Raw genomic sequence first — 15,687 nt, forward strand, 5'->3', positions numbered from 1 at the left:
CAGACTCTAAAAGTGATTCAATTCCCATAGAGCCCCGTGTTAAACTGTTCAACTTTACAGCAAAAACAAACATATTTACAGCCTGGTACAAAAATCGGTTTCGGTCTCTATAGCTAGTTTCCTGCTCGTGACGATAGTACAGGGGTGAATTTTTATATAATTCAACAGTTTACATTATATTGAGCCATACATTTGTGCATAATTAGGGGTGGGGCCGATTTGAGTGACAGCTGGGTTTGTGTCATCTTGTTAGCCGCTAACTGGCATCACCTCAGAACTTGAGCCAAATTCACCGCAGTCATGGATTTATGTAAATAATTTATGGAGTCTTGCCTATTTTCATCTCCGTGCAAACACAACTTTTACACACTCCTACACCTGCAAGTGACTTTCATTTGCTTTATTAGACTGGACTTTCCTTTCAATATTTTTGATCTCATCGCTGCCAATGAAGTTGATCAGGGTCTCCGCTTCAGTACATTAGGCTCAGACTGATAATTTGACACCTTGAGCGGATAAAAAAAAATTACATTTTTGAGTTTGAAATAGAAATAATATCCATTCAGCATGAAAATTCGCATAGCAACAGTCAATCGTTCACCAAGACACACACCTCTTAACTAAATCGCAGGTTTGGTCAATTGTTTCATATCAAATACACCTTCATAGACTGACCATCTAACAGGAGCTGCTGTCGACTTTAGCCACTCTGAGCTAGCTATAGCGCTAACAAGCTAGCGTTTAACCAAGCTAGCATTAGTAGGCATATCAGGTTAAAATTCAAATTCAATCCAAATTGCTTAAAGGTCTCATTGCATGGTTTTTTCATTAATTGCGCGGTGGTCTCTAGTATGAATGAATGCCCTGTGAGCTGGTTTTGGTGAAAAAAATGTTGTGGTTCTCCTGTTTCAGGCTGTTCTATTTTGGTGGAGGAGTGGGTGGCGGGAGAATGACAGGATTTCAGCTCTTACTCATTAATATTCATGACATGTAAATGTTTTACCTCTGATTGGCTAACAGCACTGTGACGCTACCTCCAGTGGGTCAGAACAAGCGGATGTGGGTGTCTTTGTAAAAACTGTTTTGATTGGCCTTTATGGTCTCGACATCGATGTTTTGACCAATAACAATGTAGATAACACGAATTTTACATCACATTCAACGAGATTTAAACAAGACTAAAGATGGCGACTTACAAATAATGTGTAAACATCGTTGGAGTGAATAAAGTTTGAACAGCATGAAGGAACATACCCCAACCCCCTGAAATTAATTTAAAAAAATTCTCAACGGATTTGGCATAATATAAAAAGTTCATTTTTTACTCAGAAAATGCGGAAATCCGCCGAAAAGTGGAAAACTCTCATCCCTGCCTAGCTTGTGACCATGTTATGCATGCTAACGTGGAGAATATGCACATGCTATTTTGTAACAAAAACCTTTGAACAAAAAGTTCATGTTTTACTTACAGCTTGTGAGCTGGTGGTCGATTGTCTTGACGGTACAGATCTCATCTCATCTCATTATCTCTAGCCGCTTTAAGGCAAGCTGGAGCCTATCCCAGCTGACTACGGGCGAAAGGCGGGGTACACCCTGGACAAGTCGCCAGGTCATCACAGGGCTGACACATAGACACAGACAACCATTCACACTCACATTCACACCTACGCTCAATTTAGAGTCACCAGTTAACCTAACCTGCATGTCTTTGGACTGTGGGGGAAACCGGAGCACCCGGAGGAAACCCACGCGGACACGGGGAGAACATGCAAACTCTGCACAGAAAGGCCCTCGCCGGCCACGGGGCTCGAACCCGGACCTTCTTGCTGTGAGGCGACAGCGCTAACCACTACACCACCGTGCCGCCCCGGTTATTTATTTATTTATTTATTTATTTATGTAAACCAGCTGATGAGGTTATGGTCTGTATCTTATGGAGCAGCTTCTTTAGTTTAGCCAGTAGCTTGTTAGCGTCGAGGTTAGTAGGTGTGTTCCAGCCATACTATTCCAGTAGCCAGGCTTCACTATCCCCGCCCCTTTCTCCATTTATGGACTAGCCGGGAGTTAGGCGGAGTCAGGTGCTGCCAAGATGGTGACACCCATAGCCTCCTTATTTGAGCTTCAGAAAGCCTATGACTGACATCACAGAGGTTTTGTCCATTTTTTTCAGTCTATGATACAAACAAAAGAAATGATTCAACTGTATTTGTGAACTGATTTGTTTAGATTGTTGAGAATGATTCGCTCATGATGATTTGTTCCTTTTTTGCGCGTACATTATAAAACAAATTAGTTTTGTCTCACTTGTTATTTTGCTTCTTCAGTCTGTCACAGTCATTTGCCTTTTTTTTCTTCTCTCTTCTCTTAAAAGACATGTTTCTTTGTTTCGTCTTTTCCCCAGGCTCTTTCTCTCACCGCCGTCTTCTCCTCAGAGACTCAGGCATAGCCTGGCATATTAATGGAGTCGTTTGCTCAGCTCAATTAACCCCCGCTCGCAGGGTTCATGTGTTGCGTTTTTATAATCTGGGTCAAACGGAGGCACCTTGTTCTTCAGACACAACAGTAAAACTACTACATTCTGCTACACAAGAGGTTTTATTTGTGTTGAAGTTGTGTCTGGGTTTTTTTTTGGTTGGTTGTTGGGTTTTTTTGACGTTACTCGCAGACAATGAATGGATAGCCGCAGGTGTGGTGCACGTGAAGTGTTTTTGATGCCAGCGTTGCAGACAGGTCTGACACTGATGGTGTATTTGTGTGTGTGTGTGTGTGTGTGTGTGTGTTTTGTTCTGTCTCCCCGGCAGATAAAGTTCGACAGTGACGGCGTGTGTGTTTGCTGTACGCTCCAGCACCAGAGCTCCAGCTGCAACAATCTGGGAGAGACGCTCAAACTCAACCCACTGAGGGACTGCAATACCATACGCCTGCGTCTGAAGGTGTGTGTGTGCCAGAGACAGCTGTTTGCCTGATGTATGGCTACATGAGAGAAATTATTTAGCTCCATTATCCCTATTATCCACTCAGAGTTTCATCTCGGCGAGAGATTTAAGAGCCCCACGCCCGAAATGAGCGATTTGAAATAAACGACGCAGTTAGAGTAATCTACCATGGAGAATTTCCTGCTCAGAAAAAAATAAAAAAAGGACTTTTTGACGAGTCCAATTCAGTCGCCTGACAGGAAATATTTTATTTCACATGCAGTTGAAATTAATTCATGCATATTATTTGACAAGGCTGAAATGTTTCGATTTATAAAACTAATCTGGTAAATGCATGAATAAACAGCATCTGTGACAAAACAAAGCCTTTTGATTGGAGAGGAAATTATTTATAATGATTTATTTTGGAAGGAATAAAACACTTAGGGGTGTGCTGTTGTAGGAAAATAATCAGCAATGGAATGGTGTGATGAAGCAGAGTTACTGTTCCCACCCTGAAGTTGATTATTTTCCTTTAACGGTGCATCCTGAAGTGTTTTATTTCTCTTATAACAGAAATTTGACAATGATGCATTTTTTATTTATTAAAGAGCAACACATGATACATTTTATGAAACAAATTAGTTCCTGTTCTCTCTTTCTCTCCCTCTCCCTCTCTCTCCCTCTCACTCTCCCTCTCTCTCGCTCTCCCTCTCTGTCTCTCGCTCTCCCTCTCTGTCTCTCGTTCTTCCTCTCTCTCTTTCTCCATGTCTCTCGCTCTTCCCCTCTCCCTCCCTCATTCTCTCTCTCGCTGTCCCCGTGTATGTCTCTCTCCCACTCTTCCCCTGTCTCTCTCTCTCTCTCTCTCTCTCTCACTCTCTCTGTCTGTCTCTCTCTCTCACTCTCCCTGTCTCTCTCTCTCACTCTTCCCCTCTCTCCCTCCCTCATTCTCTCTCTTGTTTTCCCCGTCTCTGTTTCTCTCTCTCTCTGTCTCTCGCTCTTCCCCTCTCTCTTGTGCTCTCTCTCTCTCTCTCTCTCTCTCTCTCTCTCACACTCTGTCTCTCTCTATCTTTCTTTCTTTGTCTCTCTCTGTCTGTCTTTCTGTCTTTGTCTCTGTCTGGCTGTCTCTCTGTTCCTCTCTCGCTCTCCCTCTCTCTCTTTCTGTGTGTGTGTGTATATATTTCTTTGTTAAGGTATTTTAATTTATATATATATATATATATGATACTCTATTAAAATACCTTAATAAAGAAAATTGTTGATATGTTGAAGTTTACTGCAGGGGGGTTTGTTGTTTTTTGTTTGGTCTTATTAACTTCGAGGGGGAAAAAACATGGTTTATGAAGGAGTAAAAACTTCACGAGATATTCTTTAATAAATAGAAAAAAATCCCTTAAAATTTCCAGATTTGCTTATTTGTACATTTTCTTGATTTGTATATTATATATTTGAAAGCAGTCCTTTGCAGAAAAAAAAGTATTTTTAAAGATATTTTGTGTGTGTGTGGGGGGGGAACCCACTTAGCTCTTCTAAAACACTTCAGGCTGATCTGTTTGAGGAAAATAATGAACCTCAGCGTGAGATCAGTAATTCTGCTTCATCACACCACTTCGTTGTTGATTATATTCTTCGAACAGCGTTTCTCCGAGGGTGTTCCAACTCCTCGAACAGTGTCACGGTCACAGTGACTTCCCGTTGCGAAGCGAATCTGAAAACTGTTGTGACTAAATGTAACGATTTTACACACAGCTAGCTAACTGCTCACTTATGAATATTAATGTTACTCATTATCTTTTTTTTTTCACCTTTGACCATATGGGATCAGTACATGAGGAATTATCGAGGAGTGATTTTCCCTGTTGTAGTAAAATGACCTTGCATGACCCCCTCAGGGCGGCTCAGGGGTTACCCCGAGGGCACGCGCGCTCTGTTAGCGCTTTCCGCAAAGTTAGCACAGAGCAACATGGCTTCTTCGCATTAGTATGCGAGTGCAGACGTCTCTGAGGAAAAGCACACGCCAAGACAAACGCACGTCTGCTAGACAGATGTCTGCACTCGCCGTAACAATCACACAGCGAGGAGAAACCCTCTCGCAGGAGTATACCTTCAACATGCCGGAGTACGGCTTATAGGTCTGATACATCACTGAGACAGAAGGGGTGTGTGTGTGTGTGTGTGTGTGTGTGTGTGTGTGTGTGTGTGTGTGTGTGGGAATATAATAACGCATGCAGTGTGTTCCCTCAGGCTGAAATGAATACACTTGACATAGAAGCACACTTAATTTTTTTTCTGCCTTTTTTTTTTGTAGAAAGCAACCAACAGTCAGTTCCATAATTATTGGCACCTTTCAGGAAAGTAGGCAAAAATTAATCATGTGTATAATATCATGAACAATATCACACACAATTAAACAATTGGCCACTTGAATAGGAACTTCTTTGTGTTGGTTCTAAGATCCCTGTTCTTGGCTGCAGGAGTGGAACCCAATGTGTTCTTCTGTTCTCCTGTTGCATGCTGAGATGCTTTTCTGCTCACCACGGTTGTAAAGAGTGATTATATGAGTTACTATATCCTTCCTGGCAAAAAAGCTCGAACCACCTAAATCTGTCCATGTTTCTCTGACCTCTCTTATCAACAAGATGTTTGTTTCCACCCACAGAACTGTCACTCACTCGATGTTTTTTGTTTTCCGCACCATTCTGTGTAAACTCTAGAGTCTGCTGTGTGTGAAAACCCCAGGAGATCAGCAGTTTCTGAAATACTCAAACCAGTCCATCTGGCTCAAACCAACACCCATACCACAGTGAAAGAAAGTCAGACTTTGAGATCACAATTTTTCCCATTCTGATGTTTGAACATTGTGAACATTAACTGAAGCTCTTGATGTGTATCTGTATGATTTTCCACACCATGCTGCTGCCGAGGGATCGGCTGATTACAGAACTGCATCAAACAGAACAGCAAGTGGATGGGTATTCCTAATAAAGTGGCCAGTGTGTGTATATTTGCAAATTGTCGTTAAAAAATGTTTTGCTTTCAAGTTCCAAAATGTTTAGAACATCGTAACTGTTTCAGATTTTTAAAGCTTTTTTTTTTATTTTATGGTGCGAATATTTTTCAAAGGGCGGCACGGTGGTGTAGTGGTTAGCACTGTCGCCTCACAGCAAGAAGGTCCGGGTTCGAGCCCCGTGGCCGGCGAGGGCCTTTCTGTGCGGAGTTTGCATGTTCTCCCCGTGTCCGCGTGGGTTTCCTCCGGGTGCTCCGGTTTCCCCCACAGTCCAAAGACATGCAGGTTAGGTTAACTGGTGACTCTAAATTGACCGTAGGTGTGAATGTGAGTGTGAATGGTTGTCTGTGTCTATGTGTCAGCCCTGTGATGACCTGGCGACTTGTCCAGGGTGTACCCCGCCTTTCGCCTGTAGTCAGCTGGGATAGGCTCCAGCTTGCCTGCGACCCTGTAGAACAGGATAAAGCGGCTAGAGATAATGAGATGGGATGAGATTTTATGGTGCCAATAATTTTAAAAGCAGTGTTTTGCAGAAATGAAATTGATTTTTTTCAATAAATTGTATAGAGTACTAAAGATTTTTTTAAAATATTCTATTTACTGTGTTAAAGGAGGGGGAAAATATTTTTGAATTGCTGTCAAGATCCAGAATCTCTGTATTAGGTTTTGAGTAAATATCTAAAATGTTTTGTCCAAATCAAACTAGTCTTGGACCTGGGTTAGACGTGTATGCACATAATTTAGGAGAGGATAACTCAGCTGTTCCAGGCTAATTTGACCCCAAGGAATAACTTGTGCCAAAATCACTATCCGGGGCGAACAGCCTGAAAATTCCCAATCCAAGATGGCCGCCGGTATTATTATTATTATTATTATTATTATTATTATTATTATGTTACTCTTCATGTTCCTGACCCTGGTTTATGTGACACAAACAGTAATAATGTGATGTTAAAAGTTGTATTGTTGGCTGTTAAACATTTAGGCTCTCAAGATATCGCTGCCTACTAAAGTAATAAGTTTTGTTTTGTATTTGTCACTTTAAGTTAACATTCCATTCATCATAATAGGACGATTGAAAATACACTTTCTTTATATTAATCAAATGCTTGCTTTCTTATACTGTCCTAAATTATGTGCAATAGGTCTCCAAATTCCATGATTTCATGTTTGAGGTTGGGTTATTCTGTTTTTCTCAAAATTCTGCAATTTTGGCCAATTTTTGGTGCTTTTTACCTTGCCCTTGACCATAGCTTGTTCCCTTTTCCTTCAATCATGAAAATGATGTCACTAATGGATTCCCCATACCCAAAAACCCATAAAATGAGGTATTGCAAATACTTCTGTGGTGAGTGGTTCAAAAATTGATATTTTCAATATGGCTACCAGCAGCCATCTTGGATTGGTAATTTTTGGCCTGTTGACCCCGGAAAGCGATTTTTGACACACATCCCAAGTTGTTCCTTGGGTTCAAATTAGCCTATAACAGTTGAGTTATCCTCTCCTAAATTATGTGCATACATATCTAACCCAGGTCCTCGACTATACGTGAAAAATTCTTTAAAAGGGAGGGGGCGTCGTGGATAAGGCGCCATACCATAAATCCGGGGACCCGGGTTCGATTCCGACCCGAGGTCATTTCCCGACCCCTCCCCATCTCTCTCTCCCGCTCATTTCCTGTCTCTACACTGTCCTATCCAATAAAGGTGAAAAAAGCCCAAAAAATATCTTTAAAAAAGGGAAAAAAATAATTCAAAAATATGGAGTAAAAAAAAATCATAACCAGTCCAGATTTACTAAATCAGATATGAATAATGAATATTCAATTAAAAAAATTATGAAAAAAAATCGTCAGTGAAAATTTGTCTTTTTTTATTTTAAATACCTTTTTTAAATTTTATTTTAAAAAAAGTTCAAAAGTCTGGAGTAAAATCTCTTAAGATTTGCGGATTTGTAAAACTTTAAAAATAATCAAAATCATGCCGATGATTTTTGAAAGCACTTCTAAAAATGCATTTTTCAAGAAACTGTTTGAAAATAAAATTAATACTGCTTTAAAAAAATATACGATATCGTTTAAACTTTGCATGTTAGAATATCAATATTTATCATGTCAATAACTCTGGATAATTGTTCGTAGCTGAAGTCATTATTTCAGTCAGATAGAAACGTGTATGAGAATGAACTACGCCGCGTGCAGTGTTTGAGTGTTTAATATCAGTGGCTTCCCTTTTTACCTGATAATATGGCATGAGGAGTGTGAAGAGAAATGCACACACTGTCTCACACACACCTGGGATTTTTCTGTTTTCTGACTGGATTACATTTTCGATTTGACATTTCGCAAGCACATGGACTGGTTAGAGGAGTGGAAATTACACGCTGCTTGTAAGAGCTTCGGTTTTATTGGAAACGTCTTGCTGTTTCCCGACACTGCTTTTTATGCAAAATAATATGCAAATGAGCCTCACAGATCATTAGTTATGCAGCAGTAATTAGTGATGATGCTCACTTCGGATCGTACAGATGGAGTGGAGAGCAGGACGCGGAGTGTGTAGTGTATGAGGTGTATGATGGTCTATAATTCATCTATGTCACATAAGGTCATCATAATATCGATTATATTATTCTAATTATCATAATACCCCAATACTGATTGGTCAGAAGGAGGAATTAACTCCACGAGCTCCGAGTGACTAGGAGTTAAACTTTGTTCAGATTTTTACTAAAATATGTCGAATAAAGTTTCCAACGCTGTATGTAGTATATTTCAGCAATAGCTCATGAGCAAGACTTTTATGGAAGGAGTCTCCAGTGTCAGCGCTTCGCAATACTCAGAGGTAACACTGTACGTTTTCTGACATCTTCAAAGCCAGAGGAGTTTATGTTTCTCGGGAACATGACAAGCTGAACATTTTTGTCTCGTTATCTTCAAGAGAGAGAGAATAACGGGAGGCTGGTGAGGGAACAGCTGTTTACAGCTGCGATAACGTCAGGACGTTCCACAATATTAAAGACGTAATTCGAAATGGTTAAAAAGCATGACGTGTCATTTATTAGTAAATCGTAGATTGTAGAAGTCTGTTGTCCAATGAGCGTTCATCTCTCTTTCCTTTAAAACAGCGAGTACACAAACACCTGATGGACAATCAGACCCACAGGTTTCCGTGGGGATCTGTTCCTCGGTGTCGGGGCTTCAGCGGAGATTTTTCACGCAGGCTGCACTGTTCACCAGAAAACAGTTTGAGTTTAATGAATAAACAGCAGGAGACTGCAGTGAGATACTTGATCATTTGATTCACTATGGAGTCACAGGATTGTCATAAAAACAGAATAAATCTGTAAAAGGATAAAGAAATGAATAAAAGGATACAAAAATAAATGCAGAAATAAAAATAAAAAGGATAAATTAATAAAAATAAAAGAACATGAAAATAAATGCAGAAATAAAAAAGAAAAAGGAATAAAAAGAACACAGAAATAAAAAGAAAAATGAAAAATGAATCAAAATAAAAGAACACAAATGCAGAAATAAAACTAAAAAAGAAAAATTAATAAAAATAAAAGAACACAAAAATAAATCCATGAATAAAAATAAAACAATAGGAATATAAATGCAGAAATTAAATTTCAAAAAAAAAAAAATTAAATGGAAACTAAAGAAAAATGTTAAAGAAAATGAATAAAAAAAGAATAGGAAAATAAATGCAGAAACTAAATTTAAAAATTAAATAAGAAAAAATAAATAAATAATGCGTAAAGATAAAAGCATGAAAATAAATGCAGAAATTAAGAAATAAAAATAAAATAAGAAAATGAATAAAAAATAAAAGAATATGAAAATAATGCAGAACTAAAAAATAAAAAAGCTTTAAATAAATTCAGAAATAAAATAAATTTAGAAAAAAATAAAAGAATAAGAAAAGAAATGCTTTGCTTTTATTGCTTTTGCTTTTCCCTACTGTGTTTTTTTTTCTTTTTCCCTTTTGCTTTTTTGTTTGCTTGAATGGCCAAGCTGTCAGTCACCTGGCTGTGGGCGGACCTTCCTACTTCCTACTTAGTTTATTCACGCACAACCAATGTAGACATTTAAATCTGGTCAATTATATGAAGCATTTTCAGCGTCATTTCATATATATGTATAAAATATAAACATGTTGGATATCAAATCCTGTAACAAATGCCAAAAAATCCAAATTGGATACAAAAAAGGAATTAATTTTGCAGAAATAGAAATGTGGTTATAAAAATTATATAAAAAATATTAAAAAGAGGATATGATAGTTTTAAATGGCACTGAAAAAATAAAAAAATATTTAAAACATAGATATAAAAATTAAAGTAGATATGAAAAAAATCCCAACATATTTCTAAAAAATGGATATAAAAAAAATTAAAATATGAAAAACTGCATATGAAAAAAGTGAATATGGGGGAAAAATGACATATATCATCAACATATTTAAAAAATGATACTAAAACCATCCATCCATTATCTGTAGCTGCTTTATCCTGTCCTACAGGGTCGCAGGCAAACTGGATCCTATCCCAGCTGACTACGGGCAAAAGGCGGGGTACACCCTGGACAAGTCGCCAGGTCATCACAGGACTGACACATAGACACAGACAACCATTCACACTCACATTCACACCTACGCTCAATTTAGAGTCACCAGTTAACCTAACCTGCATGTCTTTGGGGGAAACTGGAGGAAACCCACGCAGAGAACATGCAAACTCCACACAGAAAGACCCTCGCCGGCTGCTGGACTCGAACCCGGGACCTTCTTCCTATGAGGCGACAGCGCTAACCACTACACCACCATGCCACCCCTACTAAAAACATTAATAAGTAAATATGAAAAGATGTTTAGGGTGTGAGTGTAGGGGAAAAACAATCAGGACTGAAGTAATTAAATTAAAACTATGTTGAGCTTGTTAGCTGGTTAATTGGATTAATACTGATGACGCATGCAACGTTATCTGACAGAGAAGATAAGCAGGTGCTTGAATTCTTGTGGAAAATAATGATATCAACAAAACGGAATTTTTTCCCCCAAAAAACATTCTGCTAATGTCTTTATTTTTGTTTGACCTGCTTGTTTGATTTTTTTTCTCTGATTTTCTCCATGTTTCGGTGTTACAGGCTTCACTGAACCTGCCCTGGCAGCTCGCTGTGGCTCGAGACCTCACTAACACACTTTATGTTGTTTTCTCTTTTAATTTGTCACCCATAGGTCTGTATCCAATGAAGAAAATGTTTTGCGAAAGGCAATAGGGAGTTGAGTTTGTTCCTTGTGACCTCTATATCCGCTATAAATAAACTGATAGATGGCCCTTCCTCCTCTCCTGCTTTCTGTCCACTTAGGTCTATCTCAGCAGCTCAGAGTGCAAGTGCTGGCGTCTGCTGAAATAAAACACATTCCCTGCTGTGAATTCAGAGGCTCTTGTTGTTTTGACAGGACTAAAGCAGTGATATGTGGCAATATGTCACAATATTTTGTGTGCTTTATGGGAAGTGAGGTGACGTTAAGCCGCTCTAATGGCTGTTGTTGAGGATTGTATGATTCACAGACAGCACACACATCACAGCCTGCTCTTTCTACGATCTTCACGTGATTGTTAAATGGGTTTATCTTTATAAAGTGACATGTCCGTGTCATACAGTGTCGGAGGGTTGCTGGTTACTTATTTTCTTGCAGGAACAGTAACTCTGGAGGTCTTAAGCTTGCGTATAATACCAGAAAATATTTCCTTTCAGCTGAATGTAAGAATGAGCCAAGTAATAAAACTCATTCATTTTGCTCACTTGTGAATATCTCATCTCATCTCATCTCATCTCATCTCATCTCATTATCTGTAGCCGCTTTATCCTGTTCTACAGGGTCGCAGGCGAGCTGGATCCTATCCCAGCTGACTACGGGCGAAAGGCGGGGTACACCCTGGACAAGTCGCCAGGTCATCACAGGGCTGACACATAGACACAGACAACCATTCACACTCACATTCACACCTACGGTCAATTTAGAGTCACCAGTTAACCTAACCTGCATGTCTTTGGACTGTGGGGGAAACCGGAGCACCCGGAGGAAACCCACGCGGACACGGGGAGAACATGCAAACTCCGCACAGAAAGGCCCTCGCCGGCCACGGGGCTCGAACCCGGACCTTCTTGCTGTGAGGCGACAGCGCTAACCGCTACACCACCATGCCGCCCTCGATGTATTATATTATCATAATATTATGTGAGGTTCGTTTAGCTTTGCATAGAAACAGTTGGTAGAAATGTCCTTCACAGGGCTGCTTTTTACTTCTAGACTTTGGTAAAGGTAAAAGTACGGTACTGATTCAACTTCTTTACCCAAGTAAAAGTGCTAAAGTGCTCAGTATTTTTTAACACGTACAATCGTGGCCAAAAGTTTTGAGACTGATACAAATTTTGGTTTTCACAAAGTTTGCTGCTTGAGTGTTTTTAGATCTTTTTGTCAGATGTTTCTATGGGATACTGAAGCACTATTATAAGCATTTCATAAGTTTCAAAGGCTTTTATTGAGAAATACATCAAGTTTATGCAAAGAATCAATATTTATAGTGTTGACCTTTCTTTTTCAAGACTCCTGCAATTCGCCCTGCCATGCTGGATATCAGCTTCTGGGCCAAATCCTGACTGATGGCAACCCATTCTTGCATAATCAGTGCTTGGAGTTTATCACAATTTTTGGGTTTTTGTTTGTCCACCTGCTTTTTGAGGATTGACCACAGGTTCCTGATGGGATTAAGATCTGGGGAGTTTCCTGGCCATGGACCCAAAATTTCAATGTTTTCTTCCCCGAGCCACTTGTCGCACCTAAATCAACCATTTATCGGATCATCAAGAACTTCAAGGAGAGAGGTTCAATTGCTGTGAAGAAGGCCAGGAAACTCCCCAGATCTTAATCCCAGAAGTGATTTTTGTGAAAGGGCGGCACGGTGGTGTAGTGGTTAGCGCTGTCGCCTCACAGCAAGAAGGTCCTGGGTTCGAGCCCCGGGGCCGGCGAGGGCCTTTCTGTGTGGAGTTTGCATGTTCTCCCCGTGTCCGCGTGGGTTTCCTCCGGGTGCTCCGGTTTCCCCCACAGTCCAAAGACATGCAGGTTAGGTTAACTGGTGACTCTAAATTGAGCGTAGGTGTGAATGTGAGTGTGAATGGTTGTCTGTGTCTATGTGTCAGCCCTGTGATGACCTGGCGACTTGTCCAGGGTGTACCCCGCCTTTCGCCCGTAGTCAGCTGGGATAGGCTCCAGCTTGCCTACGACCCTGTAGAACAGGATAAAGCGGCTAGAGATAATGAGATGAGATTTTTGTGAAATGTGGATGACGGACAAGATGTGATGGGATAAACTCATCACCTGTCAGCCAGATGAGCTAATAAACAACAATCAATCATACTAGTCATCATTAGGGTTGTTTTTTTTTAAGTTATGGCCAGGCACCACCCAAACTGATAATCACATCATCAGTTTTTCTTTGGCTAATCAGACACAAGGTCTTGCCACCATCACACTTGCCAGAGCAGTTGGGGGTTAGGTGCCTTACTCAAGGGTACTTCAGGCAGTCCTGCTGGTTCAGGGAATTGAACCAGCAACCTTTATGGTCCCAAAGCTGCTTCTCAAACCTTTCAGCCATGGCATCATAGTCATCATGGCAGTTTACAAAGTTCCTAGTTAACACAATTTAGCCACCTTGCTAAGTCAATACCCAAGAGGCTAACGATAGCAATCAGAAGTGTTTATAGTGAGCAGAAACCTGGACAAAAATCACTGATTTGTTTGTTTTCTATCATTTTGACTTCAGATACAGCACCATTCTTCAGATGTCTTATTATTACCCCTTGCCTTCTCTCTCTCTCTCTCTCTCTCTGCAGGAGCTGTTGTTTAGTGTATGTGCATTAAATGTCATCTCCACCATCGTGTGTGCTCTTGCCACGGCCATGTGCTGCATGCAGATGGTCTCCACTGATATACTGCAGATGGTAAGTGTGTGTGCGTGTGCGTGCACGTCACAGTCCTGCCCTTCAGCCTGTCCCATTGTATCATGTGGAATAGATGGAGCAGTTAAGAGGGATAAAGTGTGCCAGTTATAATAAATACGAGTGGAAAAACAACACGGGCCCATCAGAGCGAATCGTATCCAAGAGCAGATCATTTACAGCGAGCACAGATTCAAGCGTTCAGAGTGTTCTCATACGGTACTGCTTTCTCTCATACGCGGATTTACATAACTATTGGTTCGGTTCCACTGTTGTTTTTGTAACCAAGGAAATGATCAAGTGAAGAGTGAAGACTCTTGTATTTTCTCAAACCATTGGTTTGTTCCAGTTTACCATCCTGCACTGTCAAATTGTCACGTGACTTTGAGGGGGTGGGGGTTAAAATGAAAGGTGGATATCGGGGTGGAGTTACTTTTTACTTTTTATTTAGACGTAATTTCACGAGAAGTATTTAGAAGTTGTTTTTTCTTCTTCAAAAATGATGCTGCATTGCATTAGAAACGAGAATAAATCTGATATATAAAAATTAGTCCGATATTAACCTGTTGCTAACTCGCCACACCTCTTACATGAATAAGTAATTAAACATTTATATATCTCATCTCATCATCTCTAGCCGCTGTATCCTGTTCTACAGGGTCGCAGGCGAGCTGGATCCTATCCCAGCTGACTACGGGCGAAAGGCGGGGTACACCCTGGACAAGTCGCCAGGTCATCACAGGGCTGACACATAGACACAGACAACCATTCACACTCACATTCACACCTACGCTCAATTTAGAGTCACCAGTTAACCTAACCTGCATGTCTTTGGACTGTGGGGGAAACCGGAGGAAACCCACGGGGAGAACATGCAAACTCCGCACAGAAAGGCCCTCGCTGGCCACGGGGCTCGAACCCGGACCTTCTTGCTGTGAGGTGACAGCGCTAACCACTACATCACTGTGCCGCCAATATTATTATTATTATTATTATTATACTGCATTCCTTTCGGGTGTTCAATGCATCTTTCTCTTTCAAAATTATCTCAAAATCTTCTGTATTTAACGAAGCAAACCTGGCGGCCATCTTTGTTTACAAATTGTCCAAGTCGCTCGCTAGCATGGAAGTTTTACGTCTCCGACATGTGACGTCATGTTGTCTTGACAACCGTGCAATATCGTAAACCATATTCAACGCTCATTCTCCATTGGGTAGAGTGATGTAATACACATAGGATAAGCAATATGCTAACAATATTGCATGCTATCAAACCAAAGAATGAAACCCGCTAGAAGGGAATAGAACACATTTTTATTCCATTGAAAAAGTGTCCTGTATGTATAATAATTCCTGATATTTCACTCCAGTGATGTCACTTCCAGTGTTTTCCCACTGACGAGACGTGTGTTGTCGAAATGGTGAACCGGTTCAAAATTAAAATTCTTTTCATAAACTTTCAAACTTGAAAGCAGCCACTTCTTACAGCACAAGAGGAAATGTATTGACGAACACATCTAATCAACAAGCACAATGCAATAAGTCTGATTCTCTGGAGTAATATCCATATTCCCTTTCTAATTAGCCAGTTAAATAGATTGTGTGCTAATTAGTGTGATGTATTGGCAATTTATGCTGGTCGCACCACACCAGTAGGGGATGCTCTCCTATGTACAAATGTATTGAGTTGTTCCAGGAAGAATAAACCAGTCTGAAAATACAGCAACCAAGTGTGCAGAAGTGTCTGTGAGAACTGACAT

At 40.3% G+C, this 15,687-nt stretch overlaps 1 protein-coding gene across 1 annotated transcript in view; it reads left to right on the forward strand.

Moving 5' to 3' along the window:
- fam189a1 (family with sequence similarity 189 member A1) overlaps positions 1 to 15,687 on the forward strand; it is a 364,309-nt gene that overhangs the window by 299,296 nt on the left and 49,326 nt on the right. The window contains exons 4-5 of the mRNA XM_060911073.1: positions 2,802 to 2,933; positions 13,823 to 13,930. Coding sequence (XP_060767056.1) covers positions 2,802 to 2,933; positions 13,823 to 13,930 — 240 coding nt within the window. The remainder of the gene's footprint in view (positions 1 to 2,801; positions 2,934 to 13,822; positions 13,931 to 15,687) is intronic.

This window comes from Neoarius graeffei, chromosome 27 (genome assembly GCF_027579695.1).
Source record: "Neoarius graeffei isolate fNeoGra1 chromosome 27, fNeoGra1.pri, whole genome shotgun sequence".
Taxonomy (NCBI): Eukaryota; Metazoa; Chordata; class Actinopteri; order Siluriformes; family Ariidae; genus Neoarius; species Neoarius graeffei.